Raw genomic sequence first — 23,624 nt, 5'->3', positions numbered from 1 at the left:
TATGACAGCGCTATATACATAAACAACAACAACTAGGCAGTTTTTTAGCGTTTTAGTGCTAGAAATAGCACCTGTAAAGTGCCTGAAAACTACCTCCCATGCTGCCCGAATGCGAAAGCCCAAATGTTTTCACACTGGGGGTGGTGCCCTTGCGGGACAATAGAAAAAGTAGTGAAAGCAGCAACTTTGGGGCGGTTTGGGCTCCCAAAATGCCCCCGCACATTGCAATCAACGGGCAGCGCTTCTGAAGCATCTGAAAAGCACTTTGAAAACGCAGACATCTTTAACCCCTTCTTGCCGCTACCGGGGGTTAAACGCTCCCTGCTAGCGGCCAAAAAAGGCAGGTTAAACACCGGTAAATCGCCGATAAAACAAGCAGCACTTTACCGCTAATGCATGGACGGCCCCAGTGTGAAAGGGGTCTAAAGTGTAAGCTCCTGTGTGCATCAGTAAAGTGAAAGCTGCAATCTGATTGGTGGCTATAGGAAACATCACCAGTACACATTCTTTCCAATGTTATGAATACCCTCTCACACCAAGTACAAACAAGGACACATAGTTCATTTACAGTAATAAAAAAAGAACGGGTCTCAAGCTTTAAACACAGTGAAAGGGAGAGACGAGAGGGTGGCAGTGTGGAAATCGCAGGAAAGGACAGGGATAATATCTCTACCTAAAAAGCTTCTCGATCATTCATGCCCATCGTGAAGGTATATTGACATCTATAAATGTAAAACCCACAAAACTTCTGCTTTGCTGCAACCCTTAGTTACCCTGTGGCCCGTGGTACACAAAGCGGAATGCAGTGCTAGAGGTACTCCTTTGTGAAAGGCACCTTATGCCTCCGGTTGTGTGATTTTCTGAGTTATCTCCTCACGCATAAATGAAAATTGGCACTAAAGAGTGGAAAATGCTAAATATGTATGAGACTCATATTTAGGGGTCCACACACTCTTTCAGGATATTAGGGGATTGTTTATATTCTGTACAGCAACGGGGGATAAGAAATGTAGCCTGTAAAGGCAGCTATTGCCTTGCTGCAGCCTAAAGCCATGAGTGTAGCAGGATAAATGTCCAGTGATGAAAAGTGGGGTTATTTTAACAGAAGAAGAAAGGGATGTTAATTAACATTTTGGCAGTAATATTACCTGCAATGCGCGAACTATGGGGCTGCTACTGCCGACTTTCTTCAGAAAATGCAAGCTCCTGGTTGGTATTCTGATCCTCTGGCTTTAATATATTTTCAGTCACTGTCCTGAAACAAGTACCTGAGTCTAATGCCGACCCACCCCGGCAGACAAATCCAAGCGGGGCGTTATCTGCTTGGCCCTGTTTACATGACTGGGTTACGTTCAGTGGGCGAGCAAGCAAGAAAGCCTCCAGAAAGCCGCATCACATTTAATATTTGCCGCAGCAGGTGTACAGCCCTGAATGGCTAGTCAAGGTGAGTGGTTGGGGGGGCAGTAAAACCATTGCCAAGCCACCTGCCTTTACTGTTCTCCCACCACCTGTGCGTACGAGTCTTAAAAGGTATTAAAGACAGTAGTTCAGGGTAAAGGCTGTGCAATCTAACCTCAGCAATGGCAGCCTTCAATGTTTCTATCATAAGAGGTATATACAGCCAAACACTGGGCTGTTCTGACAGGCAAAGCTTCAGTACCTTACTGCCCAAGCTTGCCCATTCTGGCAATCTAAACCCAAGAGTGGGAGTGGGTAACTGTCAGTGGGAGCAGGTAACTGTCAAAACCAAGTACCCACTCCCCCCCCCCCCCCAAAAGTGTCAAATGTGACAGTAGAGGGAGGGTGGAAACAAGCGGAGCTTCCCCTTGTGGGTGGAGCCTATAAAATGTATATACGGTAATTGGTGGGACCCAATCCTACATTTAGGAAAAGTCTGAGGACAACCTGGGAGCGCAGAGCATCTTGGATCTGGTCTCTAGGGATGCATCACCCTTCACTTGCAAACAATGCAGAAAGCAGTGCTGACATGATGATGTCTTGGGTGGACTGACCTTGTCTTGAAGTAGTATGGGCTTTAAAAAAAAATAGCCATTTATATTCACCTCCCACATTGCAGCATACGTGTGATGCTGCAGCTATCCCACTTCACCCCTAAGACCGAGAACTGAGCAATTACATGGCGGCCGATCGCTCAGTTCCCACCAAAGAGCAGTGCACCCTAATGCTCATGGAGCGCTAGGCTGGGGACAGGGGCAGGCATGGCTGGGCTTCAGCTTTCAGTTGCATGCTGAAAGGCGGAGTCAGCTGTCAATCAAGCAGCGGGGTGGATCCCAACAATATCGTCAGGATTCTTCCTGAACCTGATGCGGCTCTGCCCACGTCATCTGTTAGCGGGCAATACCTGAATCTGGGTCACATGAGGACAAAATAAAAATGTACTCCCTTGACTAACAAAAGAGAAGTATTGCCAAAAAAAACGTCAGCCATACTTCTCTTTTAATATATTTTACATCCAATTTAAAAAGTAAAAAAAAAAAAAAAAAAAAAATTTAAAAATGTTACTGTTTTTAATTCCCTTTCCCCGGGTTTATAAAAATCTAAAGCTATGCATTTCACTTGCATCTCTTTTTTTTTTTATTCACCCCATTATCCATTTTCTAATGCATTTTGACTCTTGAGCAACAGGTGAATTTTTGTTTTCTTAGCAACTGTTATAGTTAGTCAGGTAGAAAAAAGTCCATCTAGCTCAACCATAAAAAATAAAAAATGTTGCTTGATACCCCTGCCTAATTTTTATTTATTTTTTTGTTCTTGTTGTTGTTGACACCAATGGTATTTCCCGATTCCGGAGAGAAACTGACAAAAAAAGTCTTTACCTAAGTTATGGAAGGAATGAAGGGTAAAGTCTGACTGAGGGAGTGCCCCCTGCTGGTGGCACGGTATTGCAGAGGTTGTATGAAGAACAGCCAATGACATAGCTGGGCAGTGTCGCGGACCTGTATGATGATGGCATGGTTGAGTCCCTGGCATATGCAGAGGAAGGCTGGTGCTAGATCTACTGGAATAAAATGTAACCTATGAGAAAATGAAGAGGGGCCGCATGGTTAAAGGCAAGAGGAACGAACTGATGATTTACCAGTAAGAGGGCCTGTTCCTGCAGAAGCTGCTGCTGGAGAATCTCTAACTGTCTCTGTTCTTCCTCTAACTTGTGTCTGATATATTCCTAGAGGAGGAGAGAGAGGCAGAGATAGCCGAAAGACAAGATGGGAGAAATCGGGATTTCTTTTTTTTTTTTATTATTTATTTATTTATTTTTACTCACCATAAAATCCTTTTCTCCTTGAGTTCACTGGGGGACACAGCACCATCAGAGACACTCTCTGCCTGCAGGGGGACTGACGGTAACCACACACATGATGGTTGGACTTGCTGGCTTTGGAGAGGTCTGGTTCTGATTCTGTGTTTATGAATGTTGGTAGGAAACCCCAAACCACTTATATAGAAACAATCAGCTCCAAATACCCATGTCTCGGTGCTGAAGGCGGCACTTTTATGCACATTTTCAATTTTTACAAGCCCCAAAATTAGAGCAAACTACACAAGCCTTGTACAAACCAGATTCACCGACAAAAAGATCACATTTGGCCTAGCCTTAAAGTGGTTGTAAAGCTCAGACATGAAATATGAGCAAAGCATATCTCTCTATAGTGTGTACTTGTCTCAAATTAAGAGCACCAAGTGTCACCTTTAGCCTGCGGCTTCATTTCTCTGCTATCAGCATGAATCACTTCTGGCAAGTTTTCCTGACACCAAGAGAAACAAAGGTGACAGGGGAGGGACCTCCAGGCCGATTGGCCAGCCTCAGCTCTGTTCCTGTGCTTTCCTGTCGGCTCTCAGAACTCTCCTCACTGAGCTCTGCAGAGTGTAACTTAAGCTCTCCGTCCCTTTTTTCTGACAGCTCAGACAAGCTTTTTAAATTCTGGACTTTAAACAAATCCTACTACATAAGTTGTACCTGCTTATCTACAGTCTTTTCTCTACATCAGTTTAATCTCCGTGCAACACCTGAGGCCAGTCACATCACTGGGTATATTTAAGGGTTTATAACTACTTTAAAAGCAGAGCTCCACCCAAATGGGGAAGCTCCCCTTGTTTGCTTTCTCCACCCACCCCCCTCTGCCAGATTTGGCTCCTTTCGGGGGGAGCAGATTCCTGTCAAAACCAGGAACAGCACCCACCTCCAGGTAAGATCGCCGCAATCGTTGTGCGGTAATCTACGGAATTTCTGGCCCCTCCTCCTTCCCCTGCTGCCTTCTGGGAGACACGCAGGTCCCAGAAGACAGTGGGACCAATCAGAAAGTGCAGCGTGATTCGCGCATGCGCAGTAGGAAACAGGCTATGAAGCCGCAAGATTATGGTCAGCTTCGGGTACCAGTAACGCAAGCTCACTGGACAGGTAAATGTCCTTTATATTAGAAGTCAGCAGCTACAGTATTTGTAGCTGCTATTCATTTTTTTCCCCCCCAGGTGGAACACCTCTTTAATGCTCCTGTAGTGCCTGGAGGAAAAAGGGGAGGGGAAGGGAAAGGGAGGGGATGGAACAGAAGAAAAGGGAAGGGGAGGGATTGGAAGGGAAGGGGAGGGAACGGAAGGGGAGGGAAGGGAACGGAAGGGGAGGGAACGGAAGGGGAGGGGAGGGAAGGGAAGGGAACGGAAGGGGAGGGGAGGGAACGGAAGGGAAGGGAAGGGAACGGAAGGGGAGGGGAGGGAACGGAAGGGGAGGGGAGGGAACGGAAGGGGAGGGGAGGGAAGGGGTGGGAACGGAAGGGGAGGGGAGGGAAGGGAAGGGAAGGGGAGGGAAGGGGAGGGAACGGAAGGAAATTGGAGGGGAAGGAAATTGGAGGGGAGGGGAGGGGAGGGGGGAGGCGAGGCGAGGGAAGGGGAGGGGAAGGGGGGGGAGGCGAGGCGAGGGGAGGGGAGGGAAGGCGAGGGGAGGCGAGGGGAGGGGAGGCGAGGCGAGGCGAGGGAAGCGGAGGGGAGGGAAGCGGAGGGGAGGGGAGGGAAGCGGAGGGGAGGGGAGGGAAGCGGAAGGGAGGGGAGGGAAGCGGAAGGGAGGGGAGGGAAGGGGAGGGGAGGGAAGGGGAGGGGAGGGAAGGGGAGGGGAGGGAAGGGAAGGGGAGGGAAGGAGAGGGGAGGGAAGGGGAGGGAAGGAGAGGGGAGGGAAGGGGAGGGGAGGGGAGGGAAGGAGAGGGGAGGGAAGGGGAGGGGAGGGGAGGGAAGGGGAGGGGACGGGAGGGGAGGGGAGGGGAGGCAATGGAAGGGGAGGGGAGGCAAGGGAGGGGAGGCAAGGGAAGGGGAGGGGAGGCAAGGGAACCTCTTTACAAAAGCACACAGGAACAGAGCTGAGGCTGTCAGTCTGCTGCAGGCCCCTCCCCTGCCACCATTTTTCTCTTGGTTTCAGGAAAACTTGTCAGGAATAATTCATGCTGATAGCAGAGGAAGGAGGCAGCAGACAGAAATGACAATTAAAGCTCTGCAGAATTGAGACAAGACAAGTACACACTGTAGAGCAGGGATCCCAAACTGGTGGCCCTCAAGCTTTTACAAATCTACAAGTCCCATGAGGTACTTTAAGGCAGGGGCATGATGGGACTTGTAGTTTCACAACAGCTTGGAGGGCCACCAGTTTGAGACCCCTGCTATAGAGGGATTTGCTTTGTTCATATTTCATGTCTGAGGTTTACAACCACTTTAATCATTTGGGAACCAAGCAGAAAATGGAAGAACGTATGCTTTTTGTATGATCAGTGCCTCAGTACTCAGTTTCTTTTACTAGACTTCCAAAACTCAACTTACTGCAAAGCTGTGTCATTACACGGCCTGTATAATAAACACTCAGAGGGACACAAAGAGCAAAAGAAGAGGATGAATACTGGACCACAAAGGCTATAGGCGATTCACTCAGCTATTTGCTATCTGTACAACCCCCCCCCCCCCCCTTCTCAGACGGTACAATCTCTATTGTGAGCATGTTAAAAAGGTCAGGTAGACTATATGGGCAAAAGTTTGTGGAATCCTGAGCATCACACGTATATAAGCTTGATGGACATCCCATTTTAAAACCATAGCCATTAATATGGAGCTGGCCTTCCCTTTGTGGCTTTAACATTCTCCACTCTGGTGGGAGGGAGACTTTAGAGTGCCTGTGGGAATTTGTGCCATTCAGCTGGATAAGCAGTTGTGAGTTCAGTTTCAAGTCATCCCATAAGCGATCAGTAGGATTAGCAAATTGGCATAATTAACAATTTGGAAACGTAGACAAGGTCTTTCCCCTACAAATAGTAACAAAAATCTGACCACTGCTTCTCGTTATGGGAACCGTCAAGTTTCTTAGTGTTAATCCTCCTGCAGAATCCATGGTGCTGTGTCCCACAATGAACAATAAAATAAATCAGAATAGAACAAGCTAGGAAAGAGGAACACAAGGACCAGCTCAGAAGGGAACAGTCCCGCATTACACATGAACAGTATTCCCTTCCCTACACCAACAACATGGCCGACTCCATACAACAGTAACATGCACAACATGGAGGACGAGAGGAATCGCCCTGTCCATGTTACACACACACAGAAGACCCACACAAATCAGTCACATTCATTGCAGGGTAACACAGGCAGGAAACACTGAAAAAAAAACAAAAAAAAAAAAAAAAAATCACAAAAAAAAAATCTGAAACTGTGAAAACATTTTAGTATATTTTGAGCGGTGTTCAGTCCTGTAGTGCCTGCAGTGACAGTTGAGGTGTGTCCAATATTCTGGTGAAATGAAAGGACAGGCAGGTGTAGTCTTGCAGTGAACTACAGTTACTGGAGAGGTCTGTCTATTTCACAGTGACATTTCAGATAAGTGACAGGGAAAGGCACTTACAGGAGATGCGTGTTCAGTGATCATTGTCTAGGCTTGTAGTGAAGTGCAGTAACAACTGTGTCCAGTCTTGTAAGGAAGTCACAAGAGAGGTAGCAAGGTACAGTGACTGGAAAAGTGTGTGAAGCTTTGCAGTAAGGCGTAGCGCGTGTCCAGTCTGGCAGGCACAGGGGAGGAGTGCCCAGGCTTGCAGTGACAGGCGGAGCAGCGGCCAGCCTTGCAGTGACAGGCGGAGCAGCGGCCAGTCTTGGAGCGCCCAGTCTTGCAGTGACAGGGGGAGGAGCGCCCAGTCTTGCAGTGACAGGGGGAGGAGCGCCCAGTCTTGCAGTGACAGGGGGAGGAGCGCCCAGTCTTGCAGTGACAGGGGGAGGAGCGCCCAGTCTTGCAGTGACAGGGGGAGGAGCGTCCAGTCTTGCAGTGACAGGGGGAGGAGCGTCCAGTCTTGCAGTGACAGGGGAGGAGCGCCCAGTCTTGCAGTAAGGTGCAGTGACAGGAAAGATGTGCTTGTATGTTGCAAAGATGCGTTTACATAAAATGCAGTCATTACTAGAAATTTGTATTCTCTGTGCCTCTGGTGTTGATAATTCCGGTATCTACTGCTACACAGATCTGCAGATGCGTGTACTTACTTGCTCCCTCTCAGCCATCCTTCTCTCCTCCTCCCGTCGCAAGTCATCTCGCCTCCTCTGTTGTTCCTTTTCTTGCTGCTTCCTCTGCTCTCTCTCCCGCCGCTGTTGCTGGAAAATAACAAATAGACATGTCAACTTTTAATCAATCATTTACTCATCTCCTGTGACCAATCAGGACAACATCCCAAATGTATGAGAATAAACAAGGAATCAAAGCCGTGAGGCGCCAGGGGCCATGTAACCCTAAATGACCAGTTTTTTCACCTCTTCCACGCGTCTGCGTTCTTCTTTTTGCTCCTCGATACGTCTCTGGCGCTCATGAAGAAGTTGCTTGATATGCGCCTCTGAATCGCGGTGCTGTGGGCCCATCTGCTGCTGTTTCAGGGCTTCTGAATTGCTCTTGTTCTCTTGTTGTAGCCGCAGAAACTCACGCCTGAGTGTGGACTCTCCGGGCACGTTCATGATGGAGCTGATGGAACCAATCACAAAACGAAACACTTACAGTAATTAAAATCTTTATAAGGACCTGCCTCAGTTGACATCAGTATGAAAGCTTCTGAGATCATTCAGAATTCACTGACACATGCAATTGACCTCCCTCTGACCTGCATTTTACCTGCTTTATGCAGATTTTGTATTTATTTTATTTTTTTAATTGAATAGGAACGTAAAACCCACTTGAAGTGAAAAAACGCCCTAACAGTGTGATTATTAATCAGAACATGCCAGTTAAATAATCGGTAGCATATATAGGTGGCCACTCTGTGTACGATTGACAAGATTTCTTTCTGGTCTACACAAAAAAAAAGGACACAGAATCAAAAATGCAACGCGTTTCAACTCACACAGCCTTTCTCATGGCATGCTACGAGGAAAGGCTGTGTGAGCCGAAATGCATTGGCCTTTTGGATACGGCGTCCTTTTGTGTGTAGCCAATAAAATAATTCTGTCAAGAGTACTCCAAGTGGCCGGCTAGATTTGTTATGGATGTCATGTTTTGTCAGTTGAACACCCCATTCACAGCATTGGTCTCAAGCTTCTGCATTTGAATACAGCAGTTCAGCTTGGGTGAGGTCTGCTATATGCGATTTATATAGTTCATCCGCTGTCAAATGAAGTCCCTCCCGTTTCCAAGTCAACTTTTCCCACTTTCAATCATCCTTTTGTTTAAATACGAAGAGGACTTTATGAGGTGGGTGTGGATTTTTGTTCATTGTAACACAGATCTATGTACACTATATTGTCAAAAGTATTGGGACACCTGCCTTTACACATACATGGACTTTAATGGCACCCCAGTCTTAATCCGTAGGGTTCAATATTGAGTTGGGCCCACCCTTTGCAGCTATAACAGCTTCAACTTTTCAACCTTGCTTTTTGCACTGGTCCAAATCATTTGGTGGAGGGGGGATTATGGTGTGGGGTTGTTTTTCAGGGGTTGGACTTAGCCCCTTAGTTCCAGTAAAGGGAACTTTTAGACCCCTTTCGGACTGAGGCGCTTTACAGGCGCTATAGCTAAAAAATAGCACCTCTCCTCTCACTCCAGTGTGAAAGCCAGAGTGCTTTCACACTGGGGCAGGGCGCTGGCACGATGCTCAAAAAAGTCCTGCAAGCAGCTTCTTTAAGGCGCTTTAGAAACAGCTCCTAAAGCGCCCCTGCCCACTGAAATCAATGGGTAGCGACCCGAAAGCGCCGGCATAGGGCATATATGATGCCTATGCGTATGGCAAAACTTTGCCCCACATGTAGCCCAGCATACTTTAAGTGCTTAATCACCCCTGGCACATCCAGTCACCTTAAGTGGCACTGTCCCAAGATTGGGGGGTTCTGGGCTCAGGTCTTTCAACTTCTCCACGGCCAAATGGGTTGACCATTATCCCTAAACCCAAAACAATGTTTATTAGGCCTCTTTCCTAACCCCGATATAGACCGCATTTTTACAAGAAACCTTATGCACTGCTAGGAAGCTCATTGCTATTTTGGCCGAATGAATGAATTGACGTCCAAGCTCTTGGCGCCTGTAATTGCGCCTAAATGCTTGTAAAAGCTTTAGGGCTCTCATTTACACTTGCTTTGGCTTCAACACACATTAAAGCGCCTACCGCTTCAACATGCTTTTATGATGGGTTTTTGATGCTTCAGTGGTTCGTCAAAGCTATGTGAGGCTTCGATGAAGCTTCGGTGGTGCGGATTTCTATTACCACCAATTTCTCCAAAACAAAGCAAAGCTAAAGCTGAATTAAAGCCTCTCAAAAGGTGCTTCAAGCGAGCTTTGAAGCACCACTAATGCAACATGCGGTATAATTTTTGAAGCCAAGTCCGAAGCAGAGCAAAGCAAACGTAAGATGTAAACAGGACTGTAAAATAACCATTTTATTTAGTGACAGGGGCTTTGACTGGCATTCAGAGAGCTATAACAAAGCCTTTCCGAAACCTTGTTTTGAAGCAATTATAAAACTACCCCCTAGACCAGTGATTGCGAACCTTGGCACCCCAGATGTTTTAGAACTGCATTTCCCATGATGCTCATGCACTCTGCAGTGTAGTTGAGCATCATGGGAAATGTAGTTCCAAAACATCTGGGCTGCCAAGGTTGGCCATCCCTAGACACTTTTACAAGCTTCCGGCTTTTTTTTCTGGCAAAACGCTGCTTCCAGGGGAAAAGGATTGTAGAAGAGCTTGCAAAACTTGTGTGCATGAGGCCTTAAGCCCCCGCTTACACCGGTGCAGCTTTGAAATCGCACCACTTTAGAGCAATTGTTAAAGCTGCACATCAGTGCGATTTTTACATCCAATTTCACTGAGGTTTGCAACTTCATTTAACAGAAGTCAATGCAAGTCGCAATGAAAATCGGCAAAAACAGTACTGCAGGGACCTTTTTCAAAGACCCAGTGACAAGAGTCATGGCTATCTGAGCGGTTCCATTGCCAGCAATGGAGTGCAACTTGTCATGCATTTTGGAATGGCCAAATGGCATGGCAAACTGCACCATTGTGAACGTCGGCTAAGTGTCACCAGCTGTGTTACCTCCAGTTGTAACGATTGTACTATGCTGCCTATTTTTGGAAAAGTTTTCAACAAAGACCTTATTTTTTTTGTTCAATAAAAAAAATAAAAAGTCACATTAAAAGTGAATATTCAGAATCATTTTTAGTTCTGCAGCAATCCACACTGATATGGTTAAAAAAAAAAAAAAAATGTCCATGAAGGTGCAGGTGGTCACTGTTCTGTGTACAATAGAAAGAGTGCAAAGCAAGTTTTCTCTTACCTGGGCTCTCCCTCCTCTCCATGATTCTCCTCCTCATCCTCACTGCCACTGTATTCATACTCTGTCTCATCTGTAATAGAAAGTAGAGCATAATGCAGGCCAAAAGAGCAAAAAGGTGCAAAATCCGCAGACTTTTCAGGATCCCAGAACATCGCAGTGATACAAAACTCCTACACAAATGAACCCAGCCTCTATACAGTACATAGAAGTCAGTGTGCTGCTTCTCTTACAATGTCCAGTCACAACCTAGGGAGTTCCTGGACCCGGCTGTATTCCATGCAGAGGCATTTGTTGTTGCATTAAGAGTTAAACACAACACTGAATTATACTGTATATGTGTAAAAAAATTGGCAAAACTCTGCATCAGACACATCAGGGTGAGTTGGGTGCAGCTGCCACCCCCGCTAAACCACTGTGATGCCACTGACGTGTTCCTGTAGCTCATAAGGGACACACTAGTGACTGTGGTTAGAGCTATAGCAGGTACTGGGTAAGACGAAAGCATCCAACACAACAAAAAATGTCAGGTGCTGAATGTTCTATAACAAGGGGGCACACACCAGCTCAGGCAAAAAACGGACACGCCCAATCCAAGGTGCTAATCCCAGCTCATCACTGTAGGCAATATCAAGAATAAGGATGAGCTCAGGCATGTTCGCATGCTCAACGTGCAGAGCCCACCAGGAAGTCGGCGCAGCGCTGTGCTAATCACAGGCAGTGAGACATTGCCCGATCTCTGCAGCCGCACATCGGGCAATGTCTCACTGCCTGTGATTAGCGCAGCGCCGACTTCCTGGCGGGCTCAGCACGTGGAGTATGGGAACATGCCTGAGCTCATCCTTAATCAAGAAGAGAAAAGACTGATCGCACACTTGGATCCAAAAGATGCTGTAGAAATTTCTTTGTCATGAGCCAGACAAAATTGCAATGCTGATCAGTTGACGCGTTTCACACGAAAAGAACTGAGGTTGTTCACAACGAAACGTTGTGAACAAGCACGGTTCTTTTTGTGTGAAATGCATCAATTGATCATCATTGCAATTTTGTCTGGCTCATGACAAAAACTTCTACAGCATCTTTTGGATTCAAGTGTGCGATCGGTCTTTTCTTCTCTTCTTGATGAAGGTTGTAGCAATACCTGTAGCTCTGCAAGAGTGATCACTGGATTCAACAGAGGTGTTGGGTGCACTCAGACCTGCGAATGCACCCGACACTGACTACATGCGAGAACCCAGAGCAGGGGGTTTCCAGCAATTAGCTAGAGGAGGCAGAGCCAAGCAGCAATCACGTGCAAATGATTGCCCCTTGGCGCAGACTGCCTGTGTGACATACCTCATTACAGGTAAGTTATGTAACTAATTATTTTTTTTTTTTTTTAGCTAAACTTCAGCTTTAAGGTAGCCAAAGGCATTAAATGAACCTTTCCAGATCTGTGAGACTATATTGTGTGTCACCATCTTTAGGAATGGCAGTAGATAGGGCAGATGAGAATATCTGTAGCAATTGCAGATTTTCCCCTTACAGAATGTATACACCCATTGCTTTCCTCCCTCATCTTTACAGGCATAAAAAAGTACTTGGTTTAGCACTGCTGGTTAGGACACACAGTGTAATTAATAAAAAGGAAATATGGTTGTCGACCTCCTTTCCTAGGTCTGTGGCCGCCCCTTAAAGGCCGCGGACACACCTTTCTCACCGCGTTTCTTTCTGGAACGGTCGATGTGATCCTTCAGCTGGATCCTGACCTGCCTCTCAGTCGGCTGGTCCCTGATGAATGGATACTTCAGCAGCTGCTCAGTTGGTGGTCGGTTCATGTAGTTCTTGATGAGACAAGTATCAATGAATTCGATAAATTTTTTTGACCTTCAGAGAAAAATTAGAGCAATTTCAATGTGTGACCAGCCCAGACAGATAAACAATCAACAGGACACAGTAGGGGGGTTTTCTATCTGTTCTCGATTGAGAACAGATTCGCGACCTGTGTTAACTAAAAGCTGAAGTCCAGCCAGGGACCTCCCTACCACAAATACTCCCTGGACCCTTCTAGCTAATCACCCCAGTAATGGAATAAAAAATAAAAAAAAACTGCTCTAAATGGCCCAAATACTCACCTGAAACTGTGGTCATGTGACATGTCAGGTCCAGATTGCATCAACGAGGGAATTGAAAGGAAAAAAGAGGAGGGGAGGGAGAAGGGAATGGGGGAGGATGGGGAAATGTAGCAACAGGTAAAAAAAGTATTAATAGGACTATAAATGAGACGATGACTATTAATAAGTAACAATGTCTCAATCCCTAATGGTAAAAAGGAGAGGGAGGGGAAAGGGAAAGGGAGGATGGTATTGGGGAAAAGGATAAAAAAAAAACAGGAATCAGGTCCAGATTCTCCTCTCTTCTGGTCTGCAGGGTGGGAGGATCATTCTTCACTGTGAACCAATGCCGAAACTGTGGCTGCCGCTCGAAGCTCCAACGGATCCTCTTCTATTATCAACCACTGGGAGCGCAGGCAAGGACAGAGCTCCTCCCCACTCCGTAGATACCAATGCAAAGAGAAGAGTCCCATAAGCCGCACATCACAACGAAAACCTGTACTTGCAAAATGAAAACAGCCTTAGCCTGGGCTCCATCCAGGCCAAACATGTTTTGTGGGTCGAAACGCATTGGAGGTGTGGCCTGGATGGAATATTTTCACTTTCCACACACAGGGTTTTGTTGCGATGTGCGGTTTATGGCACTCTTCGTAATAGGGTCATGCTTTAGGTGCCCACCTCACTACCAGTGGGTCAATTTGGGGGACAATATATAGTGTTTTGACCTGCAAAACACGTTGGGGGTGTGGCCTGGATGGAGCCCGGGCAGGGGCGGTTTTCACTTCGCATGCACAGGGGTTTGTGATGTGCGACTTATGAGACTCTTCTCTCTTTGCATTAACCAATTCAATAACGGGCATTTTCACCCCCTTCCTGCCCAGGCCAATTTTCAGTTTTGAGCGCTGTCGCACTTTGAATGACAATTGTGCGTTCATGCAAACTGTACCTAAATGTATTTTTAGCTTTTTTTTTTTTTTCCCCCACAGAGCTTTCTTTTGGTGGTATTTCATCACCTCTGGGGTTTTTATTTCTTGCGCTATAAACAAATACAGAATGACAAGTTTGAAAAAAAAAAAAAAAAAAAAAACACACACACATACATTTTACTTTTTGCTATAAAAAAAACAAAACAAATGTTTTCCTCAGTTTAGGCCGATATGTATTCTTCTACATATTTTTGATAAAAAAAAAAAAAAAATTAAAAAAAAAATCGCAATAAGCATATATTGATTGGTTTGCGCAAAAGTTATAGCGTCTACAAATTAGGGGAAAGATTTGTGGCATTTTATTCGTTTTTTTTTTTACTAGTAATGGCGCGATATGCAATTTTTATCGTGACTGACATTGTGGCAGACATATGGGACACTTGACACATTTTTGGGACCATTCACATTTATACAGCAATCAGTGCTATAAAAATGCACCGATTACTGTATAAATGTCACTGGCAGGGAAGGAGTTAACACTAGGGGGCGATCAAGGGGTTAACCGTGTTACCTAGGGAGTGATTCTAACTGTAGGAGGAGGGGACTCACAAGGGGAGGAGTCCAATCTGTGTTCCTCTGTACTGGGAACACACGATGAGCCTCCTCTCCCCTGACAGGACATGGATCTGTGCGTTTACACACACAGATCCATGTCCCTGCTCTGTTACCGGCAATCGCAGGTGCCTGGAGGACATTGCGGCCGCCGGGCATGCGCATCAGCTCCCGAGGGGCGCGGCGGGCACGCACGCACCCCCCCAGATAGCCAGGAAGCCGAGGACTTCATGACGCCTGCCTAGGATAGGAGATTCCTTCTGTGGACGTCATTTGACTATGGACAGGGAGGAAGTGGTTAAGGTCTTTCTTCAGGTGCCCACCTCCCCATCACTGGGTCCATTCAGGCCACATCCCCAAAGCATTTCGACCTGTAAATCACGGTAGGGTATGGCCTGGATGGAAGCCGGGCTGAGGCTGTTTTTACTTTCCCTACACAGGGTTTTGTTGTGATGGCCGGCTTATGCGATTCAAATCTTACTATAAAATCAAGTGAACCACTTCCAGTGAAATAATATTTTCTATCCGTTTTTCCAAATATAATTACCATATTTATCGGCGTATAACATGCACATTCATTTTCAGAGGGAAGTTTCAGGGAAAAAAAATTACATTTTAAATAAGTAACTTTGAAGCAAAATAAGGGTCAGTGCCCATCTGCAGCCTCACCATTGCCATCAATGCAGTAGCCTCACCATTGCCATCAGTGCAGTCTGATCGATGCCAATCTGCAGCCTAGAGGGGACAGGGAGGGGGCGGGATAAGCGCGGACAGATTACATACAGTGAGAATCTCCTATGATGCAGTGGTCCAATGACCAGTGAGAATCTCCTAGAACAGTGGTCCAATGGCCAGTGAGAATCACCTTGAACAGTGGTCCAATGGCTTCCCAGGAGACGGGACTTCCTATTACAAAGGCTGCAAAGTAAACAGGAGATTCTGACTGTATGTAATCTGATGGCGCTCGTCCTGCCCCCCTTCCTGTCCCTTCCGAGGCAGCTAAAATTGAAGCATTGGTGTATAACACACACACGCTATTTGCACATGATTTTCAGGGTGAAAAAGTGTGCGTTATACACCAATAAATACAGTAAATGTGCCGCTTAACAGATTCCAATGATTTCCAAGTTATAAAACACTCCAGCCTGGACTTGCTTGATAAATGTAGGCAATAGAGAGGGTAATCCAACCAAAGAGATCTCTTAGTTGGATTACCCTCTCTATTGCCTAAATTTATACTAGCTGCTGTAAGCGCAATATTTTAACTTTAATAAACCTTTTTGTAAAGGTATTATAGGATGAGTCCGCCACATGTTTAAACCCCCACACATACACCGAGTGGAGAGCATCAAGCGAGTCTGGAGTGTGCAGGGCTGAGACGCTAATTAGTAGGCTGCTGGCTTGCTCTATCAAGGAGGTCACGTTATATACAAGAGGAATCCACATATCGGTTTACCTCATGCGATATATGATCCCTTATAACTTGGAGACAATTGGGATCTGGTAAGCAGCACATTTAATTATATTTGGAAAAACGGACTGAAAATATTCTTTCACTGGAAGTGGTTTACTTGATTTTATAGAAAGATTTGAAATGAAAACACCAGGACACTTTATTAGGTATATATTTTTTTTTTGATGAAAAAAATATTTTATTTTCTTGATGAACTTTTATTTTTTGATGATTATTATTTTTTGATGAATTTTTTAATCACAATTTGGTAAGTTTTTTGTTTGTTCACAATACTTCACTTGAGACAGCGCATATCTTTTATATTTTGAGCACCGTATCATCACCTCCTCATATTCAATGAGTAGTAAAAGTGCAGCAGTCTTACCTATACTTCGCGCAAGGTTTTTCTATACTATTTTAGAAATATATTTACCTAGAAAAATGGTGACGCGTTCAATACTTCTTTTACCTGCTGTATACCTATCAGTTTGTAGGCGCTGTAACTTTCACACAAACCAATTATTATACACTTATTAGGATTTTCTTTTCTTTTGTACCAAAGACGTGTAGAATACATTTTTACCTAAATGAATGAAGAAATTAGATGGGTTTCATTTGTCATTTTTCAAACTTTTCGGTCTTTTTTCTTTTATATAATAAACAATTTAAAACCCAGAGGTGGCCAAACACCACCAAAAGAAAGCTCCATTTGTGTGAAAAAAAAAATGATATCAATTCCATGTGGGTACAGCGTTGCATGACAATGCAATTACCAGTTAAAGTTGCAGAGTGCTGAATAGCAAGAAAATGGTCTGGTCATGAAGGGGGTAAAACTTTCCAGGTGGTCAATTGGTTAAGGGCCAATTCACACCGCCCCTCCATGAAATCCCAGAGCAGCGGGAGCAATTCACCGCTCTGCACTGCCGCTGTGCTGGTGGGGGGGGGGACTGTGATGCTAAATTGTCATCACACTGCTCCCTTTTTTTTTTTTACCAACTTTATTCGAAATGTACAAAACTTACACTTCATTCACTGAAATATTGTGTGGCGCGATGCTATCCGACATTGCAGTGCAATTTGGGCCGGTGCGCTGTGATAAAATGCAGCATATCTACATTATATCACAGCACGGCTCCAGTGCAGTTCTAGGCTGCGTTGCAGTGCGACTAGGACATATAGGAATTGTTTCCTGTGTGACCCTGCAGTGAGAGACATTTCACAATGTGGTAAATCATCAGTGACTGCATAGTGTCTGAATTGGCCTTTAATCCCAACAACACAGATCTAGGTTGCCCTGGCTTTAGGTTTGTTGGTAATGGTTACCCACAATAACATCATTAATGGGTAATGCAGTCCTTCTGACAAATTTTTGCATTTTAACCCCTTGCCGACCAGCCGCCGTCATTTTACTGCGACAGGTCGGCACGATCCCGCGAGCCGACGTATCGATACGTCGGCTCGTGGGATCGGGATAGCAGGCGCGTGCACACGCCACAGCGGGTGAGCCAATGCCCGTGGCCGACGGTCGCGATGACCGCCGGCCACGAGAGATCGCGGGCGCGAGAGGCAGAACAGAGACCAATGTGTGTAAACACACAAATCCCTGTTCTGTGAGGCGTGACAGATTGTGAGTTCCTATTAGCTAGGAACCACGATCCGTCACTTCCTCTAGGTCAGTCCCCTCCCCCTACAGCTAGAAACATGAGGGAACACAGTTAATCCCTTGATCGCCCCCTAGAGTTAATCCATTCCCTGCCAGTGACATTTGTACAGTAATCCGTGCATTTTTATAGCACTGATCGCTGTATCAATGTGTCAAAAATGTGTCAAAACTGTCCGATATGCCCGCCATAATGTCACAGTACCGATAAAGATCACAGATCACCGCAATTACTAGTATAAAAAAAAAAGAAAAAAAAAAAAAAAAAGAAGAAGAGGACATTATAGCAAAAAATATAAAAATATTGTATTCTTTTTCCAAAATTTTCGCTTTTTTTGTTTGTAGCACAGAGGCAATCAAATAACACCAAAAAAAAAAAAAGTTCTGTTTGTCGGGAAAAAAGGACGTCAATTATGTTTGGGCGCAACGCACGACTGCGCCATTATCAGTTAAAGCGAAGCAGTGTCGAATCGCAAAAAAAAAAAAAAAGGGTGCGGTCATTCAGCAGCCAAACCTTCCGGGGGTTGAAGTGGTTAATGACTGATCCTATTCTAACCCCTCAATGTGGCTGCAACTAGAAGTTTTTTTTTTGTTGAGATCACTGTAAGAGTCAGACTTACCATTTCTTAGATTTCAGTTTTGGAGGTGGATTTCTGGGGATGAGGAACAAGGCCCGCATCGGGTGCATGTCACACAGGGCTAAAGGAAGAGAAAGCAAAAAATTTAATATTAAAAGATAAAAGCTGTCCAAACTATTTGCACTATACAAATTCCAAATAAGAATTATAATATGGATTGCATATACTCTAAAAAGTTTCCTGTCTCTCCTCAATGTGCTGAAGAGGAACGAATGCATTCAGGAATCACTGATGACGTATACACAGATAAAAAAAGGTATACACTTCTCTATATATCTTCCTAATAAAACGGTCCCTTTTGCCTCTTGAGTGGCATTAGGCTTAGGACAACGGCAGCACTGCTCTCATTACGCCGAGTGCAGGGCACTGTGGTAACGCCCCCTCAGGGGGTGGGTTCATGACACCTTGCACTCACAGTATGTCCTCAGTACACACTGGGCATCATTCAACATAGAAGACTGGTGTTAAAAATAAAAACTATTGCAGGGGACAGATCCAGAATAGAGGCTAGTATTACAACCAGAGCTGCCCCTCTTACCTACTGCTGGGAGATGATTAAAAAAAAAAATTCTGAAGCAAAGGCTATGTATAACCCTAGGCTGATATGGCTTCATCGATAAGGGCAGAAATCATGAGAATATGGGAACATAAGATATATTAAGACAGGGGTTGACAAATTTGCTTGGAATCTAGGAGCCAGCTAAAAAAGTTAGGAGCCGGGTCCGTGACGGCGATCTGGACCTGTCCCTGGCCTGACATGGAGACAAGTGAGGGGAAGATAGCCCCAAGCCCCTCACCTGTCTCCAAGTCATTGCCCCCCATAGCTCTTAGAGGGACATTTTATTTATTTTTTTCAAATGACAATTTTTTTTTTAAATTGCATTTTAGTGTAAATTGAGATGTGAGGTCTCTCTGACCCCAGATCTCATATACAAGAGGACCTGTCATGCTTTTTTCTATTACAAGGGATTTTTACATTCCTTGTAATAGGAACAAAAGTGACACATTTTTTTTTTTGTAAAGAACAGTGAAAAAAATAAAAATAAAAGTTAAAATAAAAAAAAAATACAGAGACCTCCTCTGTAACTTAAAAAGTGCAACCTGTAGAATTTTTTAAATGTCGCCTATGGAGATTTTAAAGGGTAAAAGTTTGTCGCCATTCGATGAGCGGGCGCAATTTTGAAGCATGACATGTTTGGTATCGATTTACTCTACGCAACATTATCTTTCACAATATTAAAAAAAATTGGGCTAACTTTACTGTTGTCTTATTTTTTTTTTTTATTAAATACATTTTCCCCAAAAAAGTGCGCTTGTAAGTCCGCTGTGCAAATACGGTGTGACAGACAGTATTGCAACGACCACCATTTTATTCTCTAGGGTGTTAGAATAAAATATATATATAATTTTTAGGGGTTCTGAGTAAAGGGAAGGAAGATAGGCTGGCAGGCAGGGAAAATTAGCATTGCATCCATTAGCATTGCTGGTTGTAATTCCAACGGCCACCACAAGAGGGCGCCAGATTACAGAAGGAACCATAGGATCGTAGAAGGCCTCAAAGCCGGGGGCTAAATTACCGGCCGGCGGCGGCGCGGCCCGACGCGATCGCGCCGGGGGGGGGGCCGCGGAGACAGCATACCCCCAGCTGTGCTGCCCCAGGCGCCAGGTCTGGAATTCTAGTCGCAAATGCGACCGGGCGCCCGGGTTTTGTCGAGCCCTGTATTAAGATATAATTGCCTTTATGGACTATGTAAACAAGGCAGTTTACCGGTTCTGTCAGAAGGGAAGGTATTGATCCTGTGCCCCTGCAAAGCAGGAACACTGATCTTTGCCTTCCCCTCATCAAAGCAGCTCCACCACAGTGAGAAAACACAACCTAGGCACACAGTTATTCCTTTGATCGTCACTGATGTTAACCCCTTCCCAGCCAGTGTCATTAGTACAGTGACCTTTTTTTTTTTTTTTTTTGCACTGATCACTGTATTAGTGTCACTGGTTCCCACAAAGTGTCAAAAGTGTCAGTTAGGTGTCTGATTTGTCCGCCGCAATGTCGCAGTCCCACTACGAGTCACTGATCGCTGCCCTTACTAGTAAAAAAAAAAAATATATATATATATATATATATATCCCATAGATTGTAAACGCTATAGCTTTTGCTCAAACCAATCGAGAAACGCGTATTGGGATTTTTTTTTTTTTTTACCAAAAAATACACATTGGTCTAAATTGATGAAGAAAAAATCGTTTTTTTTTTCAGCAAAATTGTCTTTTTGTTTATAGTGGGGGAAAAAAAAAAAAAAAGCAGGGGTGATCAAATACCACCAAAAACGTACTCCTAAAAAGTTCAGACGCTGTATGGTGAACCAACATATGGCGGTCTGTGTAATGAATATTAGCCCTCTGCAGCTAGAGGGGGGACCAAAACAACAGGGAGGGTGTTGTGCAAAAGAACAAATGATTCCTTATAATCCAGCGCGGGGGGAGGTGATGGCTACAAACCACTTGAGGCATAACTCAAAAAAAGTCATAAAAAATGCCAAGGTTTGTGTTAAAAGGATTTATTGTAAAATCAAAGTCAAAGGGTTCCAAGAATGGAAAGGGTTAAAACATGGCTGGCAGACAATCAATGTTGGGGGAAGGCCGGTGCTGGGGCCAAAAGATTTGTAGGTGCCAGATGTTGCATGGGTCCATTGGAAGCCTCTCCACATCACTGACCCTTATGGGTTCTACCAATGGTCTGTCATCCCTTCCATTGGGTGGAAGCCCATGCGACATCTGGCACCTACACACCCTTTGGTTGCCCCCCAGCACTGGCCTTGATATGCCCGAGTCAGCCTGCCGAGGTTTGGGTGAGATTGAGGTTCAACACCTAGCATGAGGTTTAACATTTATTGTCTGTCAGCCATGTTTTAACCCTTTCCATTCTTGGAACCCTTTGACTTTGATTTTACAATAAATCTTTTTGTAGCCATCACATTCAAGAATTGGTAAGCTGCAATATAATAAATGTGTGCTTTTGGGTTTAATAGCACTTTAAAGAGGAAGTAAAGCCTCTTAAGGAAAAAAAAAAAAAAACAACAACAACAAAAAAGACAGGCAAAGGCATAATGAGCTAGTATGCATAGCATACTAGCTCATTATGAATGACTTTCCTGAGATTGAAGCTCCCGCAGCGGTCCTTGGTCACCACCTCCGTTGCCGCCATGATACCCGGAGTGACTTCCGGGTATCGTGGCTCCGGCGCTGTGACTGGCCGGAGCCCCGATGACGTTATTCCAATGCATGCACGCTGGTGCCGCCACTAACGGCACGATCGCTGTTAGAAAGGACACGCTCAGTGCGCCATAGACATTGGTGCCGCTATTCTTGCAAATATCTCCTAGACCTTTTAAGTTTGGGATATATTTCTTGCACCTACAGGTAAGCCTTAATCTAGGCTTACCTGTAGGTTAAAGTGGTTGTAAGGGGTTTTCAACCACTTTAAAAAGGGGCCATTGCTGGGGATCAGGTCAACGAGCAGGAACACTGAGGAAAGTGTGCGGTCAGCCTCAGATGCTATGCCTACAGGGCATGCCATCTTTACACTTCACCTACTAGTCTAGAAATAATGCATCTGCCACAGCTTTACTCCTATGTTCCATTCACACTCCATGCCCCCCTGAATAGCCAAACTACCCCAGGAGGTCCATATTTACCCTCCCTATGGTGGCTGCAGAATCCCGCACTGTCTGCAGCCTGGCTAGTAAATTCTAGATTGCTGGTTTGCCTTAGCCCGCTTACTAATATTCCATAAACTTGAATGGGCTGTACCTATACTGCAGGAGCAATATCCCATTCAAGCCTACGGGATGTTTGCTCAGACATTCCAATCACTTTGAATGGGCCCACATGCCTCAATGCACAAAAACAAAAAAACATACCTGCACCATTTCTGACAAAGCAGCGCACAGCTGTGTTGTGGGCTGCTATAGTTCAGGTGAGATTTATATAGATCTCTCTCTCTCTCATATATATATTTTTTAGAGCTCTCCCGCTATTATACACACACATATATAAAATTTACTGACACATAGTAGGTGAGGTTGAAACAAGACCAACCTATGTAAAAAAAAAAAAATCTCTCTCTATATTATGAGATAGAGAGAGATAGAGAGAGATAGAGAGAGATAGCGAGAGAGATAGAGAGAGATAGCGAGAGAGATAGATAGCGAGAGAGATAGATAGCGAGAGAGATAGATAGCGAGAGAGATAGATAGCGAGAGAGATAGATAGCGAGAGAGATAGATAGCGAGAGAGATAGATAGCGAGAGAGATAGATAGCGAGAGAGATAGATAGCGAGAGAGATAGATAGCGAGAGAGATAGATAGCGAGAGAGATAGATAGCGAGAGAGATAGATAGCGAGAGAGATAGATAGCGAGAGAGATAGATAGCGAGAGAGATAGATAGCGAGAGAGATAGATAGCGAGAGAGATAGATATCGAGAGAGATAGATAGCGAGAGAGATAGATAGCGAGAGAGATAGATAGCGAGAGAGATAGATATCGAGAGAGAGAGATAGCGAGAGAGATAGATAGCGAGAGAGATAGATAGCGAGAGAGATAGATAGCGAGAGAGATAGCGAGAGAGATAGATAGCGAGAGAGATAGCGAGAGAGATAGATAGCGAGAGAGATAGCGAGAGAGATAGCGAGAGAGATAGCGAGAGAGATAGCGAGCGAGAGAGATAGCGAGAGAGATAGCGAGCGAGAGAGATAGCGAGAGAGAGAGATAGAGATAGAGAGAGAGAGAGATAGAGAGAGAGAGAGAGATAGCGAGAGAGAGATAGCGAGAGAGAGAGATAGCGAGAGAGAGAGATAGCGAGAGAGAGAGATAGAGAGAGAGATAGCGAGAGAGAGAGATAGCGAGAGAGAGAGATAGAGAGAGAGAGAGATAGCGAGAGAGAGAGATAGCGAGAGAGATAGCGAGAGAGATAGCGAGAGAGATAGCGAGAGAGATAGCGAGATAGATAGAGAGAGAGAGATAGAGATAGAGAGAGAGATAGAGAGAGAGATATAGAGATATAGATAGAGATATAGATAGAGAGATAGATATCTATACATACACACTCACCAGCCACTATTAGGTACACCTTGCTAGTACTGGGTTGGACCCCCTTTTGCCATAACTGTCTTCATGGCATAGATTCAACAAGGTGTTGGAGACATTCCTCAGAGATTTTGGTCCATACGCAGTTGCTGCAGATTTAATACAAATATCCCATTCCACCACATCCAAAAGGTGCTCTATTGGATGAGATGTGGTGAGTGTGGAGGCCATTGGAGTACAGGGACCTCATTGTCCAGTGGTGAGATGATTGGAGCTTTGTGACATGGGGCATTATCCTGCTGGAAGGAGCCACCAGAAGATGGGGACACTGTAGTCATAAAGGGATGGACATGATCAGCAACAATACTCAGGTAT

General features: G+C 45.0%; 1 protein-coding gene across 9 annotated transcripts in view; it reads right to left on the bottom strand.

The window, feature by feature from the left end:
* Positions 1-23,624, bottom strand: part of MINK1 (misshapen like kinase 1) — a 247,232-nt gene that overhangs the window by 80,238 nt on the left and 143,370 nt on the right. For 3 of the 9 annotated variants that reach the window (XM_077470707.1, XM_077470714.1, XM_077470710.1), the window contains exons 9-14: positions 18,146-18,224; positions 12,472-12,647; positions 10,785-10,854; positions 7,780-7,984; positions 7,516-7,623; positions 3,098-3,184 (exon numbers count right to left, since the gene is read on the bottom strand). In XM_077470707.1, coding sequence (XP_077326833.1) covers positions 3,098-3,184; positions 7,516-7,623; positions 7,780-7,984; positions 10,785-10,854; positions 12,472-12,647; positions 18,146-18,224 — 725 coding nt within the window. The remainder of the gene's footprint in view (positions 1-3,097; positions 3,185-7,515; positions 7,624-7,779; positions 7,985-10,784; positions 10,855-12,471; positions 12,648-18,145; positions 18,225-23,624) is intronic. The other 6 variants (XM_077470711.1, XM_077470713.1, XM_077470708.1 and 3 more) reach the window with 5 other exon arrangements.

Source organism: Lithobates pipiens, unplaced genomic scaffold (genome assembly GCF_037356315.1).
Source record: "Lithobates pipiens isolate NorthernLeopardFrog02 unplaced genomic scaffold, aLitPip1_a1.2 Scaffold_8, whole genome shotgun sequence".
Lineage (NCBI taxonomy): Eukaryota > Metazoa > Chordata > Amphibia > Anura > Ranidae > Lithobates > Lithobates pipiens.
Note: the sequence above shows the minus strand (reverse complement) of the source record. Positions and strands in the feature narration are given on the sequence as shown.